Source organism: Mytilus edulis, chromosome 8 (genome assembly GCF_963676685.1).
Source record: "Mytilus edulis chromosome 8, xbMytEdul2.2, whole genome shotgun sequence".
Taxonomy (NCBI): Eukaryota; Metazoa; Mollusca; class Bivalvia; order Mytilida; family Mytilidae; genus Mytilus; species Mytilus edulis.
This window is the reverse complement of record NC_092351.1, coordinates 3602394-3622124: the sequence shown is the minus strand read 5'-3', so window position 1 is coordinate 3622124 and position 19731 is coordinate 3602394. Positions and strand designations below refer to the sequence as shown.

Below are 19731 nucleotides of genomic sequence, written 5' to 3'. Positions count from 1 at the left end.
TTTTTTTTGTTTTTTTGTTTTTTTATCTATATAGGAATTATAGATTTGAATACATCATTTCATCTGAATCAGAGAGCATTACTAATTTAACAATGTTTAGAACATGGATTGCTAAAAGTATAATTATCAAGTAGAAATTGCAAAATATATTTTTTAATATGTTCAAAGACAGTTAATATCTTTAAGGTAACATTATTATGTTATTATATATTCAATTGGTAATTTATTCCTTTTTTTGGTACTAGATAATATTTTTAGAGCACAAATTTGTAATAAGCTAAAACAGGGGAAGTAACTCCAAAATCAATTTCCACCACGTTTGGGTTAATTAAAATCTGTGCTTGTCGCTAACAAGTTGAGATGGAAGGCATTTCTGTAAAGGCATAGTTTTATTTTGATGACTTAAATTCAATTCTAAAGTCATGAAAGTCTTCATTTATATATGTTCCAGACCGTATGAGTATTTGGACCGTACGCGTACGGTCTGGACCGTATGCGTACTTTTTCAAAATACTCATATGGTCGGACCGTACGCGTACGGTCTGACTAATATTAAAAAGTTGGTCAAGTTTATTAGTTACAAATGCATATAGCAGATCAACATAACTTAACTATTGAATTAATATAAAAAAGTTCAATTGTAATTGAAACAAAAACTTTATATATTAACTTCTTTTTAAATTCACGCTAATTAAACCTGTTAGTCTCTTGAATTAAGCATGTCGATCAGTAATACATTAATTGAATTATGATCACTGAAATTGAAGATATTGGAAGTAAACATGATGTGAGAGGTCAATTGTTTTAGAATATTTAGCAACTTTACAAAAAATGCAAATGCAAAGGAACGTGCATGAACTGCATACATAAAAAATATTACGTTACTTGAATTGTGTCCCCTTGGGCGAGAGTACCAAAATAGGATTCAGACATAAAATTAAACAAATACTTAATTTCAAATGTTCGATTGTTCATATCTATCATTGTAATAAATTATCAATAACAATTTGTAAAGCTAAAAATAAAGGTTGTGATAAATGCTTGTTTCAATTTAACCCATATGATCAAATAACATGTATGGTCAGCTCGTACTGGACCGTACGCGTATACTCATACGGTCCGACCGTACGCGTATGGTCGGACCGTACGAGTATACGTATACGGTCCGGACCGTACGCGTACGGTCCAAATACTCATATGGTCTGGAACATATACGCTCTTCCATTGTGACTTGGAGATCGAAAATGCCGACCCAAGCTAAACACACTCGCTGACACATTCATCAAAAGTATGACAAAAAGATACATTGTCCTAATTAAATTACCTAGTTATTAACACCTTTGAAGTCATTATCATTGTAATTGATTGTGCTGACATGATTAACCTGGGGGCAATCACACAGGTGTCATGTAATTAACTTGGAGATCAGAAATCGATGAAACAAAATTTTACCAAAACGGCACAAGACAATTTTGGAAAAAGACGTCAGGGCAGAAGGGCGCGGATGAAGGCACCCAGGGCGCATCTGAGGGCACACAGGGCGCAGCTGAGGGCACCCAGGGCGCGGCGCCCTTCTATTTTGGGCTAGCGAGACCACTGATATCTATTTGTATTTCACACATGCTATATCTTATATATGTAATATATATTATTGTAATATCTTCTCTATAACTATGTATTTGGTTTATGAGAATAAAGATCATTCATTCATGTACTTACATTAAATTATTTGTACTATATGTTGCTTTTTCTTATGTCTCCATTATAGTTAAAGCTGTATTGATTATTGAGACTTTACAAAGAAGTGTATAGTTAAATATAGTTACCTGAGTCTTGATATCTCTGTGAAGAATTTTCCTGTCATGGACATACTTTATGGCAAGTGATATCTGTACAAACCAATCCATTACCTACATGTATAATGCATCATAAATATGACAAATTAAGACTCTTTATCACCTCACATCGACTTGGAGAAGATGTAAAGCATTACAGTGATATAGTCAATTTGGACTTTAAAAGAGTTGTTTTCGGAAACTGTGGGACTTTGGTATGTAATAGTTTAACATTTATGCATGGTACACTAATAATTTCATTCAGCGTTCTTTAAATCTTGATGAATTTGTCCAGTGCTAACCTTATCCCACGGGGGGGTCTCAACATGGGATTTTGGGTACAGGTGTGCAGCTGGGATTTTAAAAACATTCCCCCATTCATATATTGAATAATTGTGAAATCCCTACCTATACATATATTTCACAGCGAAATCATAACCCATTCATATATTTATCAGCTCAAAATTTTCACAATCGGTCAATTACTACCTATTGATATATTTCCTCGGTAAAATTGCACCCCATTGATATATTTGACGGATCAAAAAAGGGACCCATTCCAGCGGCACATATGTATATACCTTTATATAGGAAGAGACCCCCCCCCCCCCCCCCCCCCCCGTGCCTTATCCTCTTCCAAATCATGACCTCAAATATTTTATATGTAATTTCCATTCCCTCTGAATCATGTGAACATTTTCAATTATATAGCAACATAACAATACAAATAATGAAATGAGGAAAATTTCCTATCTACATCATCTATTCTTCTTAAGGTGGTACCCAACACCTTCACTAAAATTAAATTGGCTCGTTTAATTTTCATAAAATTTTGACAAAGTATTTACTTTGACCCTTTGACAAAAATATAAGAATTTCAAAAAATTTGAACCAATCATTTTATCAGAAAAATTACACTGGTTACATAGCAGTTTGACAAACACTAATTTTGATCATTGAGAAGCTTAATATTCCCTTAACAATGCAACGTTATTAAAGCGTTCAGCTGATTTTACAGAGTTATCTCCCTGTAGTGTTAGGTACCACCTTAAATCCTAATCTGTTTATACATAATAATAATTATTTTCAATGAAAAGCATGCACAAAACCCTTATGCATATTTTACTGTAAATAATATAGATATAAGCTCACCTGGTCTTCAGGGAAAAGGAGGCCTCTCTGGCTGCTGATCTTATGATAAAGGTCACCTAAAAAATGAAAGTCAATCATAAAAAATTAAATTTCAAATTGTAACTAAACTGCAGAACAATATTGGATAGGAGTTTTTTTAGCCTGTAGTTATTGTTATGATTATTGCTCACAGCTGATCATGATTTTAAATTTTAAAAAGAAATATTCTATAAGAATGTCATTATGAATATTATCAATAAAGTGGACCATAGTCCAATGGTTTCAGTAAAAGCAATCTTTAGTCAAAACTTATTAATACCTGGCATGCTAACAGGAGAAACCCATTTCAAATGGTACCACTACATTATTTCAAATGATTCATTTTTATAGCACTGTCATGACTGTTCGCCTGAATTTGCAGAAGAACACTAAATAAGTGCAACATGTTCATTGAACAAATGAGTATGAGTTGTTTACATGTAAAATTTCATCATATCATGAACACACAGAAAGACTTATTATATTTCACAAGCTTCATTAAAACATACCTTTCTCACAAAAGTCCATAACAATATGTAAATACCCCTTTTCTGAAAAATAAAAATAAGAAAATATTGCAGTAAGATGCTATTTAATATAAGTTATTACTACAATCAGTACAATGGGAAACAATAACCCCACTAATTAATTGATCATAACAATAGAAGTTAACCATTATAGGTCAAGGTATGGTCTTCAACACAGAGCATTGGCTCACACAGAACAAGCTATAAGGGGCCCCAAAAAATTACTAGTGTAAAACCATTCAAATGGGAAAACCATATCCATGAATATCACAATATGTATTGTAATGATAAACATGATAAATATACATTGCCACCCCTTAATAAACTTTATTAAAAAAAAATAGATATACTAAAGCAGATTCTGGCAATTATGCCAGTTTTGAATATATTGTACCGATAAAAATATCTCAAAAATGCCATACAGATAAAATAAACTTACCTTCAAAAGATTCTCTGTATCGTACAATATTTGGGTGATGTAACTGGGCCAGTACTGAAACCTGTCATCAAAAATAGTTAAACTAAGATATTTTTAGGAAAGTGTCAAAATAAACATCATATAAATGAACACATGAATTAGCATGATGAGTGAATACCTCATCGTTTGTTCATTGATCAACAAACACATCAATAAATGTTCAAAATTCATGAATTTAAGTAATTATATTAATTGCATAGCAATATATTTCCCACAGAAAGTAACCAACATTTATCGCACAATAAATTCTAATATTGCACTCATGCAATAAATCTTCAAAAATCATGATGTCATCAACGACAAAATCTTACTTTAAACCAATTTTTACTTCAAATATTATATTGCTATGCAATAAAAGGGTTATTGCATGAATAATAGGGAATATTGTCCCTCGTAGAACATATATTGCACTTGCAAGCTCGTGCAATATAAAATTCTACTCAGGACAATATTCCCCAATATTCTTGCAATAACCCTATAATATTATATGAAAATAACAATAAATTATAAAAATTGAATAGGAGTTCCATGGCTGCATTCGCATATATACTAAATAAATGGCAAATGTTTTCATATAACTTTATAAAATAACATAACTTAAGTTCAGTAAAAGTGACACAACCCAAATTCCTACTTGATCTGAGTTTAGTGGTAATAAGCATTGTGCATATAAGTTTCCTAACATTTGGTTGAGAAAGGAAACAAGAAAAATTCAGAAATTTTTCCATTTGTGAAGGGGCATAACTCTAGAAAGTTAAAGTGACATCACCCTAAATCAAATTTGATCTGTGTATTGTGGTATTGTAATAAGCATTGTATATAAGATTCATACCATTTTATTGAGGCACACTTACATGTATATAATTAACAGGCTTAAATACATGAAATAAGAGAAATGAAAAATTCAGAATTTTTTTTATTTGTAAAGACCATAACTATAGAAAAGTAAAAGTGACATCACCAAAATTCAAACATGATCTGTGTTTGGTGGTAATCAACATTGTGTATTTGATTGAGGCAAACTTAGGTTTTAGAGCAGAAAGGACAGCGGACAGACTAACAAGGGTAAAACATAATGACACCTTCACTACAGTGAGGGAATAGCTATCATTGGCTGTTGGCAATTCTGAGAGATTACTTTGTAGAAAACAGACAAAATTTACAACTACTGGATTGACAAATTGTAGCTACAGCTGTATATATCTGAATATTTTAACAAATAAATTGTATGTTTGGCAGACCATATATATATGACATGTTTGATATAAATGAATTCAAGATTTATGAATATGTTTTTTTATAGAGACAAACAACTTTTGTAAACATAGTAAAGATAGTTACCTCCTTTCTAGCATCTTCTCTTTCCTTTGCTTTCATCTGAGGAAACAAAGAAAGTTATTAACATATGAATTTAACTTTTATAATCATGATAATAGACAGTTCTTTTTATTTTAGAACAGAAGAAAGAATCTTTTAACCCATGTACAACTTTACACTGGAACACTATACTACATGCCACCAACAGTGGTTGTCTTCAAGACTAGCTTAAGGTAGATTGATGGTATACCGCCATCTTGGATTGAACAATCACAGTAAAAAATCGGTCTAGTTATTTGCCTAAATCTGCAAATTTGGAGACAGATTTGCAATTTGATGGTTAGACTGTTTAATAATATAAAGAAAACTTGGCAATTTATTGTATAATTCAAAATAATTAAACAAATATCATTTTATTTTGCTTTTTGAATCATTTTTTTCAAATGAGCCATTTAAGGGAAGATAACTCTTTTAGTAAAAGATTTATACTGGACAGATAGGTAATTTTTTTCTTTTTACTTGTAGCAAGAAAATAAGTTCAGTGACACCATTTTTTCTTTTTATTTTCTTAAAACATATTACAAAACCTATCTTTTCACAATTTATTTCAAAATTCTATCTCATAGATTATTTTTTATGCACACAATTGTGTTTTTCCATTAACAATCTAACCAAATTTAGGCAATTTTCAACGACTCATAGCTTGAAAAATAGCACGGTGACCCCTACTTTTTATTATTTTTTTGAAAAGAGCATATTAAAATCTTCATTATGGCTAAGTATAAGAAAATTCTGTCTCAAAAAAGATTTACTTATGATCTACCTTAAATGAGATGATCTTGACCGCTACCATCTAAGGATCTTTTTAATTTCAATGTAAAATGAATATACAATGTACATGTATATCACAAACCTCTCTGTTGTTTTATTAGTTATTACAATATGTATCTAAAATTGACAGAATAATCATCATGATCATGCAATGGTAAATTTTCTAACAACTACAATAATTTCATTGGCACATACTCATCAACAATAAATTATCTTATAAATTACAATAGTACTCCAAACTGACAACAACACTTCAAATCGTCTTCAATTTTATTTGCCATGTTTGCTATAACAACAACAACAACAACAACAACAATACTTTATTTCAAGAGGGTTACACAGTTAGCTATATAACTAATCTTCCCTGAGGCCCTCATCATGAGAAATCAAACAAAATGCAAACATATACATTGCATACATTAGTATAAAAAGTCAAGTATGATAATTATGTTTAGTACAACTTGATAAAATGTGATGTAAAAAAAATAAACATGATGACATGATCAGTTTTTAATATTATTGATACAGCTAGGTTGATTTCAATAAATGATCTGTTATTTTGTATTTGAAAGAATTAACATTTGTAATATTTCTTAACGGTATTGGCAAATTATTCCACAAGAATGGTCCAGAATACATAAAAGATTTTTTGAACAATTCTGTTTTTGGTTTAGGGAGTATGAGGTTTCCTTGAACAGCATTTCTCAAGGGGTATGGATTTCTGTTTGAAACATAATGAAACTTGTTAGTAAGATATGATGGGGCATTATTTTTAATGCACTTAAATGTCATCACTAACTTATGATATTTTATTCTCTGTTCAACTGTCATCCAGTTTAAGTGTTTGAATAAGGGTGCAGAAGGAGCGAATGGGTCTGTTTCTAGTATTAATCTAGCAGCCCTCTTTTGTAATTTTAATATCCTTTTTTAAATACACCAATCTAAGATTCTTCCTAGCTATGGTCTACATGTTTCACCTGCAAGGCAGGCTTCATCAGGACAATTTTTATACAGAAATTAATCCCTGAAGTACTCAAAGTGGTGCATAAAATTTGACGTCGTCATGGTGAGAGAAACAATGAAAAGTGAAAGTAGCAATACAGAGTTATATATAGATAAGATAAATATAGAAAATTAAAGTTTGTTTAAAATGTAACTTGAGTTTGTTTTACTATTATATGATACATGAAATTGTTCTAAGGCTTGGTATCTAATTGGACGAACTTCCCATGGTTCCTACCACTTCGCAAGGCTTCTCTTCCAACCTTGCCTTGTGTATTATTTTAATGTTGCATTCATTTGACAACCCTGCATACCAAGGTATCCACTTCAGGGACTCTATCGAAATGATTCACACAGGCGTTGGTCATGTTGGTACACCTCATGGAGTTTAATTTTATAAATTACAAGTATAATCATGATAATACATATAATAGAATTTATCACTTTTATATTTCGGAATCAGTGACACTTCATTACTTGAACAATAGCATGAATAGACATGATAGACGTCATACAACAATCACTTTTCCTTTGTGGTCCTAGACATTATCTATCGTGACATCAAAATTTAGGAGAAACCTTTGTGATTAAGGACAAATAGCGATTAATGGTGCATGATAATGTCAATACTCAACAGACGAATTTCAAATTTGTGCTCTTTCCCCTTTATTTTCTTTGCCACAATGCTAATGTTATTATGTCAATGGTCAAAGTAGGAACCAATTATTCAATTAAGTTGTTTACACCATTTGAACTTAAGGACAACTACTGCAACTCATTCATAAAAAGAATCTTAGATTGGTGTACTAAACATGTGTAACCGGAGAGCATGTACAAATGTATCTACTCTACAAATTTATATCGTCACCACTGGGATTCAAACCCCAGTCGCCTGTGTGATAGTCAGTTAACCCATTGAGCCAAAGAATTGATTCCCTAGCTCAGTTGATTAAGACTGGCTTTATATGTTCTACTTGTACTAAGGAGGGGAAGCAACCCCGCTACACATGGGTGCCTCTTAAAGATCGCCGCTGCAAAGACCGACTCACCATGGCATACAAGATCCACAATTGATTGGTGGATATTGACCCCTCTAATTATTACAAACCCGGAGATTCAACAACCAGAGGAGGCCACCGCATACACCAACAGCGCACACTAAAAGACCAATACAGGTACTCCTTCTTCCCAAGATCAACCAGGGAATGGAACACTCTACCGGAAAAAGCCACAATAGCAGCTACACTAGAAGGGTATCAGGTCCGTTCGCGCCCAATATAGTTTCGCACCCTACACGTTTGCACCTCACATTTTCGCCCCCCACGTCCGTTCGCACCCTACATGTTCGCGCCCAATTTTTAATAAAATTTAAGTTAAATTGTTAGAAATTATTCATATGAATATAACAAATAATTGTATTCTATTTGAATAAAATTTGAGAATTTATTGAATAGATTTTTTTTTTATCAATCTGATGATTAATTATTAAATGTTGATTATGTATGATTATTGCTAATTGGTATCAGAGACGTATTATATGTCTCTGTTGGTATTTATAAACAGCCTAATTGGTGTTATTGTTTACTGTTGTTTATAAATCATGATTGTTGTTCTAAATTGCTTTGATGTAAATACTAATAAAATAAATATTAATCATAGCAATACACTTACCATGCATAAAAGCAGCAGCATACCAGTTGTTCAACATGTTGTCAGATTCGCACTTAATTGACTAGAACCAGTGAAAAACAAATTATTTCAATACACTAACCAAAACACGATTAAGAATTATTCAACTCACTCCGACTTTAAAACAAGGACTTTTTTTTTATAATCTTGTCATGACACAAAAAAACTTGTCAGTATCTCGAATTATTTAGAAACAATGGCATATATATTCATACCAATACACCTCCAAAAAATCGGTAAAATTGGGTGCGAACGTGTGGGGTGCGAACGAACTTTTTGCAAAATTTGGGTGCGAACATGTGGGGGGCGAATGTGGAAGGGTGCGAACGTGATTGGGTGCGAACAGACCCGGATTCCACTAGAAGAGTTCAAGGCCAGCCTTACCATCCTGCCAGAGGCCTTGACAGGAGCTTCACACACCTAGATCTCCTTTGACCCCAGATGTACATAGTTTTATTTGTAAATAATTTTCCTGTAAATAGTTTTTATTAAGTGAGGAGGGAAGGTCTCATGATTTCACGAGCAAGAGTCATTTATACACTCAAGAAGAGTCAGACTCTGTACTGAAAGAAGAAGAAGAAGACACATGCTAAAATGTATACTGTACCCTCAACATTTGAATTTCTTTAACGACATACTGCTGACCATTACTTTTATCCCTCACAAGCAATGCTTTGCCAAATGCTCCTTCGCCTATACTTTTAATTTTGGTGTATTTTTCCATGTTTATTTACTTTTTGATAAATTTATTTTTCTTTCATTACTTTCGATTTTCTTGAGATTAATTAAAAAAATTCTGATGGACCATGATGTAAAACTGTATGTTATATAACTAAATTGAATTTGGTTTAAATGTCTTGGTGGGTACAACTATAAAGAAAAATTCATTTCATTGAAATATTCGATGTAAAATTATATTTCGTAAAAGTGGAATTTCAGCGGAAGTGTACAAAATCACGGTCTCACTAATTAGCGACAACAAGAATTTTAGCGACAACAAGCGTCAACAAGCGACAAGAAGCGACAACAAGAATTATTTTAGCGACAACAAGCGACAAGAAACTATTTAGCGACAAGAAAACATTTTTTTGTAATTAAAATTAATTATTGCAATGAATTTTAAAAGAATATGCAAAGAAAATAATTTTAGCGACAAGAAAGTTAAAATTGATAGAAAAAAATGAAACATTATTTACATAATATTTTATCATCTATTATGAATAACAGCCAGTATTACGTTTAATCATTGTATTATGAGATTACTTTTCCTTGTGTTTTAGAACATATTATTTATCTTATAATTTGTTTTTTAAAACTCTTTTCGTGCAATATGTATTAAGCTCGCAAAATGAATTACTTGTGCATCATTGTCCTGAAAATATTGACACAAATTGTGAAATACAAAGAACTGAAACCAAACAGGAGGAAAAGAAAATTGAAATGTGAATGTTTTCATCTTTTTATTTGTTTATTGCCTCATTAAACGATATTTATCATGTTTATGCATATTGATTGAAGATGAAAGGAAATTAATGACAATCTTGAGTTTTCAACAGGTGTTCACTATTTACAATGATTGTATATTCTGGCGCGTGTAATTGTATAGTCTGACGCGTGTACAAAGTTGACGGTGTTAATTGGATGTTATTGTACACGCTTAAATAATAAAGATGGCAAAGCGTGGCTGAGAGTTCTACAAATAAAGCATCGAATTGACATAACAAGAGTACACTTAGAGCATAGTATTAAGCAAATGAATCAAAATATTATATTCTATTATGCCCGCTCCATATATATCTCCATTCGTTTATTCATACTTTGACTTTGATGAAAACAGATACATACATTATTTTATACATATTCTTCATATTTAAAAATAAAAAAAAGAAGCTCAATCTCTTTCTTTTTCACAAAAGTCAAATTTCTTCTTCTACCAATATACTATTTAAATATAAACTTCACAATCTCTTTCTTTCTCACAAATGTTTCATTTCTTCGTCTATCTATATAATAAAACATTTTAATTAGACATATCTGCTCGTATATTTAAAAAACCCATTAAATACAAATTTCTTTATATCTAATAAAAAAAAAATGTTTTATTGTCGCTAAATAGTCTTCTTGTCGCTTGTTGTCGCTAAAATAATATGTGTTGTCGCTTCTTGTCGCTTGTTGACGCTTGTTGTCGCTTCTTGACGCTTGTTGTCGCTAATTAGTGAGACCCCAAAATCATCCATAGTTTCGTTAATACAAATTTAAGATTTTCATAAAAAACGAACATAACAATGTAACATGTGTAAAAGAATAGTATTCTTTCTAAATTCAATATCGCTGCCTCTATCAATTATTTGATTTACCAAATATTTCTGATACTCATTATACTTATTTTATATAATAAATATTTCCAAAATAGTTGTCTTCGTTTCACCATTTCATCTTACATTTACAAACCAGCTGAAAATGGCGTCTGCTAAAGCACTTCGCTTTGGACAGAGTTTAAAAGAGCTGAGAATTCATTTATGCCAGAAATCTACAGCAAGTCAGGGTGTCAGGTTCGAACCTAATATAATGAGTTCATATTTAAAATAACATAAGCTGCTCATATCTTGCAAAATCACTTGCAAAATTGCATTTCTTTATAAAGACTTACGAAAAATAGAATGTGACCTTCACCAAAAATATCTTCATTTTAAAGTAATTGAACAAGTTCTTTATACTATGACCAGGGTTTAAATGTTTTGAGAGAAATGCCGATCAAATACCCGTCCAGGAAGGTTTCCATGGCATAGACAATGTAGTAGATACTAGTACTACTGAGTACTGTAAGTTAGCCGAATCCAGGTCCGTTCGCGCCCATTCACTTTCACACCCACTCATGTTCGCCCCCTTTCATTTTCGCACCCAAAGTCCGTTCGCACCCTACAGGTTTGCGCCCAATTTAATTGGTTTTGTGTTTAATACTTTGTAATCAAGTTTTGGCAAGTGTATTCTTATAAGTATATTTGTTGTCATTGTCTCAAAATAAAGTAAGACAGCATTTTTTTTTGTGCGTTGAATAAATCTTAATCGTGTTATCGATAGTGTATTGTTGAAAAAAATAAAAATCCTTTCTAAATAAAGTGGGATTCTGTCAACGTTTTATTTTGTGTTGAACAACTCTTAATCATGTTTTGGTTAGGTGAATTGCAATAACTTTGTTGCATTGACTTGTTTCAGAACAAATTGAGATTCTGACGACGTTTTTTTGGGGGGTGTTGAATAAATTTGATCATTTTTTGGTTATAATAGTGCATTACTATATTTTATTGTTTCATTGTTTATGTTGTTTCAGATCAAAGAGACCAAGCTGTTAAAAAAAATGATCATTTGTGTTTTTCATTTAAAATCTTCAATGTTTTACTCATACCAAGCTAAATATATTCAGTATTTACACCATAGCAAATTTAAAACAACAATCATGATTTTCCAATCATTCAACTGGAATTTGAATTAAAATTGGGCGCGAACGTGTGTGACAGAATATAAGTTCCCCCATAATATATGTTCACACGGTTACATGGAAATGTAACAATAATAAAATAATTATTGTTACATTGAAGACTAATTGCCGGAATGCAGGGCTGGGTAAGGAACCCATTAATTACGAATTTAACAATAGTAATTGAGTCTACGGTTTCATTAATTGCGTTATTTTTACATAAATACACTTCAATGTACGCTGGGACTAGTAATGTATCAGTTTTTTGGGCATGTTTTAGTCCGACGTATTTTGGTGAAACCACTCTAAGCAGCCTTTATACATACAAGTGATGCAGCAATGTGCACGTCAGTATTGCATACTGTACAATTCCATTCTGCACTAACGAATGACTATTGTGGATTATTATATGATTTTATGTTCACATCGCTCTGATTTCAATATCCAACTTAGCATAGCTGAAAAACTTATAAAACTTAAAAGTCAATTTGAATGCAATTAATGTTAACAGTTGCCAACATTCATTCGTTAATCGTTGTTCTTAATTGGCGAAAAAAATAAGCAACAAAACTAGGGAAGGCTAGTTTAAGTTTAATTAATCTACCGTACGTTGAAGTGCAGTAATGCAACAATAACTCAATGTAACCGCAGACACAAATATTATTGTTACATTCGTAATTAATCGGATCCGTACCCCATCCTGTATTCTGGCAATAAGTCTCCAATGTAACAATAATTATTTTATTATTGTTACATTTCCATGTAACCGTAACCAGTGCCTTGTTTTAAATTGATATGATGTAAAACCTGCATGTATTTAGCTTTGTATGAGTAAAACATTGAAAAATTTAAAAGAAAAACACAAAGGATAATTGTTTTTAACAGCTTACCACTTTGTTCTAAAGCGATCATTAAACAAAAAATTATAGCAATATACTAACCACAAATGAACCAAAAAAGATTAAAATTTATTCAACAACAAAAAAATTAGTCGAATCTCATTTTATTTAGAAACTATATATTTTTTTAACTATACACTATCCAAAACATGGTTAAGAATTATTTATTACAAAAGAAACGTTGTCTCACTTTATTTTGAGACAATGACAACAAATATACTTATAGCCATTAGGAATACACTTGCCAAATCATGACTACAAAGTTATTGAACACAAAACCAATAGAAATTGGGCGCAAACATGTAGGGTGCAAATGTGTAGGGGGAGAGAGTGAAAGGGAGCAAATGTGAATGAGCGCGAACGTTCCCAGATTCAATTCTTCTTTAGCTCAGTCTGTTAACAGGCTGACTTGTAACACAGAGGTCCCAGGTTCGAGTCCTGGTGGAGACAAGCAATTTTCAAATGAAAATCATGCGCTCCTGCACAACTACTGTCCTTTGACTTTGTACAAAAAGTTGCTTCAAATTCAGAAATCAACAGTATTAACACTCAAAAAGACTTAACAGGTATGGACTTTGACAAAGTCCCACACCAAAGACTCATCGTTTTTATTTGAATATACACATACATGTGAAAGTCATATACAAATCTATCAAATCTAAAAAATAGTTATTGGTACATCCCTCAACACAGAGCCTTTTCTTTCACTGAACAGCAAGCTATTAAAGTGGCTCAAAATGACCAGGGTAAAAAAAATTCACAGTCCAATAAAAAAAGATAATTTTTAATTGAGAAACACTTTTATCTGAAGAATCTGTAAAAGTCCAGTAGAATCTCACTTTTGGTTGACGAATAGTTTAAATTCTAAAAAGTTAATATTTAATGAAGTCAAATTCTATAAAGTTAATATTTTATGAAGTCAAAATTCATAACTAGACTGGTATTTAATTTCTTCCTTATGCTAATGATAGTCCATTCCACTCATATGAACCACATCAATAAACTGAATGACAGGTTCCTGACTGCTTGAAGTCCAGTGACAAATTATGTTTTACTATTCAAAACATTGAATAAGGTGAAGTAACTTTCCAATGACAGGAAAATCAAAATATATACTTATATGTTGTAATACATTGTATATTTTAATGTTGTTATTTCAGAGAGTTCATAGAGAATTACTATGTTGGTGTTAAGCAGAGTAACCCTAAATTTCCTATTTTAATTAGAGAATGTAGTGGAGTACAACCAAAAGTCTATGCTAGATATGGTTAGTTATTTTTTTAGTTTTCTTTAATATACATGTACATGATTATTTTTTTGATATATATATATACTAGAACACACCCGCGAAATCGCGGGCATATACAGCTTGTGAACTGTTGTAGGATGATTTTTTGTAAAAGATAATTTCATAAAAGGTATCAAAAGCGCTCTACCTTTTTCCAAAGTCAGATATTTGATTCCTTTCTGTTAAATTCAATTATTTTCGTGTTTCTTGCCTCAGACCACAATTATTCTTCTCCTTTGCTACAATACTTTTTTTGGTCAATAAACTCATCATAGATACCAGGAATAAAATTTTACACTTATGCCAGACGCGCGTTTCGTCTATAAAAGACTCATCAGTGACGCTAGAATCAAAAAAGTCAAATCAAATTAAAAATTTGCTCCGTTTCAAAACATCAAATAAATGTAACTGCTTATATATATAGACCTTTATAAGTCTAATAAAATATGCTTCAAGGACAATCCATCAGTGCTTTTTCTTTTGTGAGCATTAACATGCCAATGGTAGGATATGAATCTTGTATAAGTGACTAAGACTGACTAAGGCTAATTTGAGGGGTGGTCGGATGGGTCCTGATCCCGAAATCCCAAGATGCAGAATTTAAAAAATTAATATCCCGAAATCCCAAAATCGATAAATATATTCCCGGATCCCGTACAGACCAGAGAGTCTCTGTATATAAATGTAGTATAATCGTAGTTTACATGTAGATGATTGTCCTCTATAAGGAGGTATAATAGTTGTTGTTCTTGCGATCTAAACACCATGATATGGAGAACGCTCTGATTGGCCTATTTATTTTTCATTTTTTGTTATCTTTCATACGATTGGTTGTATTTGTGCATGTTTCAAACCGGAAGTCTTAACTATGACTAAAAGTTAGTCTGATGAAGGAATCATATCCGGACTTTTTTTTTGTCGTTTTTCTCCCAAAATAACTCAATCTGAATAACCATAAGAATGGATGACAAATGCGACTATGCATGTTACCTATAGGACACTGAGGCATGATGATTGATTTATTGTGGAAGGAAGAGAAGCGACACACAAAATGAGGTCTTCTCGTTTAATAGTATAGATGAAACAATGTCATTTGAGTTTTTTAACCAAAATGAAAGAGAACACATCCCTGAGATTTTTAAAACTTTCACACGTAAAATTGCTATGTGAACAATTGAATACACTGTCTAAAGCATTTTAAAGATAATACAATAACAATGAAATTATTTCACACAAAATTTTCTATTTAGGTAAGCATTAATCAATGTTAATATGACTTGGACACACTTATAAAAAATTGAAAGAAAATTGATGTATTAGGGGAGATAACTCATTTAATTTGTTCTATTCAATGCAGTGCATTCAAAGATTTGGAAACATCTGAAAACCGTATTGGAAATAATTGTCTTTTATATATTTCAAATCTTTATCAATTAATTTTTTCTGTTTTCAAAATGGTTTCCATACAAATGCATGTACAATTTTTTTGTTTTTCTTAAAACAGCTTCTGTTAACATGGTTATGTATACAGTCATATTTTAGCACAATTGTTGTAATATCATAATATTAATAACAAATTTTCATACAAGAACAAAACAAATGTTTTATTTGCAAGCGTGTACATGTGTTTATTTTATTATGTTAAATGTTGTTACAGATGATGGCACATGTATGCTAATTTGATATTTTTTTTGGTACAGAATTTGGAAAAGAACACAGCCTACCATTATCAAACATGACAAAAGACCAAGTGTTGGATGCTTTGAAAACATTATCACAGAGATCTTGATATTTATATCAAGCTGGTTATTTGTGAATGACTAGTATTGTTCATACATGTGATTTAAAGTACTGTAAAATAAATCTTAAACTACAATGTGTTACAAAAATCATTGTAAAGTAGTAAATACTTAGTACTGCACACCTATTGAAATATCTGTAGTTTTAGTTTTTGCCTTTGTGGCAAGTGGTCTTGGTTGTTTATTTACATGGATCATGAGCATGTTATGTTTTGAGTTCGATTCTTGTTGTTGCGAAGTGTGCTTGGCTCTGATCTGATTGACTAGGATTACCATTTTTCCTGCTAAAAGTCTGTGATTCTTTCCAGGTACTTTTTCCACCAATCAAAATAAGTTTCCCAGATATGACAAAGTTTTCTGAAGAAAGCATTTTACACATACATATAATAACAACTGTTCAGAGTCAGCACCAGCTCTTTTGTCTGTTTTAGCTGACCAGTGGTAGTGAGATACGTTTTAACACTGATAATTGACTGTGTTTGTCTCTTGAAAAATATTCATCATGTATGATCAAGTCCAGAAATTTCAAAAGACAAAAAAACACATAAGAAGGTACAAAACACAACAAGAATGTGTCCATAGTACACGGATGCCCCACTCGCACTATCATTTTACATGTTCACTGGACTGTGAAATTGGGGTCAATACTTTAATTTGGCATTAGAATTAGAAAGATCATATCATAGTTAACATGTGTACTAAGTTTCAAGTTGATTGGACTTCAACTTCATCAAAAACTACCTTGACCAAAAACTTTAACCTGAGCTTCACACTATCTTCTTCTTTGTTCAGTGGACCATGAAACTGGGTTCAATACTTTAATTTGACATTAAAATTAGAAAGATCATATCATAGGGAACATGTGTACTAATTTTCAAATTGATTGGACTTCAACTTCATCAAAAACTACCTTGACCACAAACTTTAACCTGAAGCGGGACGAACGAACGGACGAATGGAGGCACAGATCAGAAAACATAATGCCCCTCCACCTACGATAGGTGGGGCATAAAAACAAAAGAGCCAAAATGGTGAAAGATCAACACTGTAAGAGAATTAAAACCTACTTTTGAGTACTACAATAACAATATACTTGAAAATAAAAGTATCATATAAGTCATGCCTGTGACAAAGCAGTCATATCTATATATCAGCAGTTAGGAAATTTCAAAATTAAATATAAAACATAAAATTACATCGACTGCAGCAATGTTTTCACTGCTAATTGGATCATGCAATTCTGAAGTTGGTATTGGTGGGTGCTTTATTTCAAAAGTTGATACATATGCTAAAGTTTGCTTACAAAATTGATTAATTGACATCTACATTTTTCATTAAATTGAACAACTGTATTGGGGGCTAGCGGGTCTAAATCAATTTTTTTATTTAATATAGGAATTCTCTATATTTTTCTATAAATGAACTTTATCTTATACTTAATAGGAAAATGAAATAAAAAAATGGGGTCACCGTTCGTTTACGCTCACAATCTGCCTTTGAAAGAAGCATACATTTTTGTTAATGTCCTTTTTTTCTGTTGAACTAATGCGGGAAATAGCGGTATAAATATCTAAATAAAAAAAGAACTTAATTACAGAAATTGCTTAAATTTTACAATTATTTAGTTTATGTACAGCTTATTTGAAAACAACAATAAAAAACATAGGTCACTGATGAGTTAAAAAGGATATTTCAATTTTAATGCCAAAAAATGGCATTTTTGCACTAAAGGTAGATAATTTGGAGCTTTTTCAATGATATCTACATTTTAAAAGTCACCTGGGGCCAACACGAATTGATATTTTGGAATGATTTTTGTAGTAACAACTACTAAAGGTTATAAGTTTAATTCTTTTCTGAAAATCTTATACCCGCGAGCCTCCTTAAGTGGTGGAAGTCATGGGTTTGAACCCACCTCAGTTTGTCTAGTACAAAGCAAGGTTTATATTCATATTGCACTAACATGTTCTCATCCTGTATATGTCTTTGATTTGCAACTGGATGTTAAACAGTCATCCAACATGAAGTTGGATACTTAGACAAGGGATACTGTCCATAACCCTCTCTAGAATTCGGTGTCTGTTCAACTCCCACAGCTAAGTCCAGTCACAAAGATGACTTGAAATCTGACGTCTTATGTCATCAAAAAACCTTTGCAACAACTGTTGCCCAGTTACAGTTCTTTCCAAGTCGACCTTCCTTGCACAACCTAGCACTTTTTTCCTTATTAAAAATGATCTTTGATAGTATCTTATTCTTGTTACATTTGATCATAAATTTTCTAGCCTTTAGGTGATTTTGAGCTGGGTATATTTTACAGACACTTGTCTTTTGTTTAGTATGAAATAAGGAGATGTGGTATGGTTGCCAATGAGACAACTATCCAACAGAGTCCAAATGATGTGAATTTAAGCAATATTGGTCACTGAACTGTCTTCAACAATGAGCAAAATTATACTGTGTAGTAAAAGGCCTATTTGTTGAACTCTACATGTCTTATGGTTTGTTGTGGTAGTGTCTCAGTTATTTTTACATTTCCTCATATTCATTATTTTACATAATAACTGAAAACTATTTAATTGGTGATATATATTCAACAGTCAAATCTGTGTCCTTTCAAACTCAAATCATTGTTTATTCAAATTTGTACTTGTGCCAATTTTTAAGGAAGACTTGATAGAACATGACTTTGGACAAGCAAATGCAGAATATGGTGGGGTTAACACCCTAAATCCCCCTAAGGTGTAACAATATAACAAGACCAACACAAAGCACAAAATTCAACTTAAAAAAATATCTTATTATCAAAAGAAACAAAGCACTGATCTAACAGTTCTCAAATCTATTTCACCATTTACCTCTAGGCTTTGTTACTTATTTATTAAATCCTAAAAGAGCATTTCTGACTTTTTGAGAGAGAAAAGGTGTTAATATTATATCTATTTTCACACATTAACCCTTTAAATCCCTAAGCAGATACCAATATAATTCAATTTTAAAAGTTGTATTAATTTCTTTGATTACAAAAATCTCTCATTGAAGTTTTGGTTACTATGGGGTCAAGGTGTAAGACAGGTTATGACGGATTGAAAAGGACATACTTTTGTGATGTCTATGACACAAAATATAATTGGGCACAGATCTGAAGAAAAGATACAGACTTGAGGCTTACATATATATTTTATGAAGAAAAACAACCCATATTTCCATCTGTTGAAACACTTTTTTATTTAAAATATAATATTATTTATACAATTTCTTAATTATACAAAATTTTGATAACGATTCTTTTGTTAATGCAATATGTTGATTAAAATAAATTTATGTACAATTGATAAATGTAAAATGTTAAAAAATATGTTCAAAATTTTCATTTAACAGTAGGAAAACACAACCTGAAGAAGTTTTCATATATTTG

General features: G+C 31.6%; 2 protein-coding genes across 7 annotated transcripts in view; one reads left to right on the top strand and one right to left on the bottom strand.

The window, feature by feature from the left end:
- The window catches only part of LOC139484624 (serine/threonine-protein kinase Nek1-like), a 54367-nt gene extending 44550 nt beyond the window's left edge, over positions 1 to 9817 (bottom strand). For all 6 annotated transcript variants that reach the window (XM_071268439.1, XM_071268442.1, XM_071268438.1 and 3 more), the window contains exons 1-6: positions 9457 to 9817; positions 5352 to 5387; positions 3972 to 4032; positions 3515 to 3556; positions 2988 to 3043; positions 1827 to 1910 (exon numbers count right to left, since the gene is read on the bottom strand). In XM_071268439.1, coding sequence (XP_071124540.1) covers positions 1827 to 1910; positions 2988 to 3043; positions 3515 to 3556; positions 3972 to 4032; positions 5352 to 5387; positions 9457 to 9573 — 396 coding nt within the window. In that variant the 5' untranslated portion in view covers positions 9574 to 9817. The remainder of the gene's footprint in view (positions 1 to 1826; positions 1911 to 2987; positions 3044 to 3514; positions 3557 to 3971; positions 4033 to 5351; positions 5388 to 9456) is intronic.
- A 1472-nt stretch (positions 9818 to 11289) lies between these two features.
- On the top strand, positions 11290 to 16390 carry LOC139484623 (NADH dehydrogenase [ubiquinone] 1 alpha subcomplex subunit 2-like). The gene is made up of 3 exons (XM_071268437.1): positions 11290 to 11401; positions 14387 to 14493; positions 16215 to 16390. The coding sequence occupies exons 1-3, from the start codon at positions 11310 to 11312 to the stop codon at positions 16301 to 16303; spliced, it is 288 nt and encodes a 95-aa protein (XP_071124538.1). The 5' UTR covers positions 11290 to 11309; the 3' UTR covers positions 16304 to 16390.
- The last annotated feature ends 3341 nt before the right edge of the window (positions 16391 to 19731 follow it).

Bases quoted from the DNA above. Each gene is read 5' to 3' on its own strand.
- LOC139484623 (XM_071268437.1), top strand. From the start codon at position 11,310: ATGGCGTCTGCTAAAGCACTTCGCTTTGGACAGAGTTTAAAAGAGCTG. The intron at 11,402-14,386 runs GTTCGAACCTAA...TTGTTATTTCAG, and splicing joins ACAGCAAGTCAGGGTGTCAG to AGAGTTCATAGAGAATTACT. The intron at 14,494-16,214 runs GTTAGTTATTTT...TTTTTGGTACAG, and splicing joins AAAAGTCTATGCTAGATATG to AATTTGGAAAAGAACACAGC.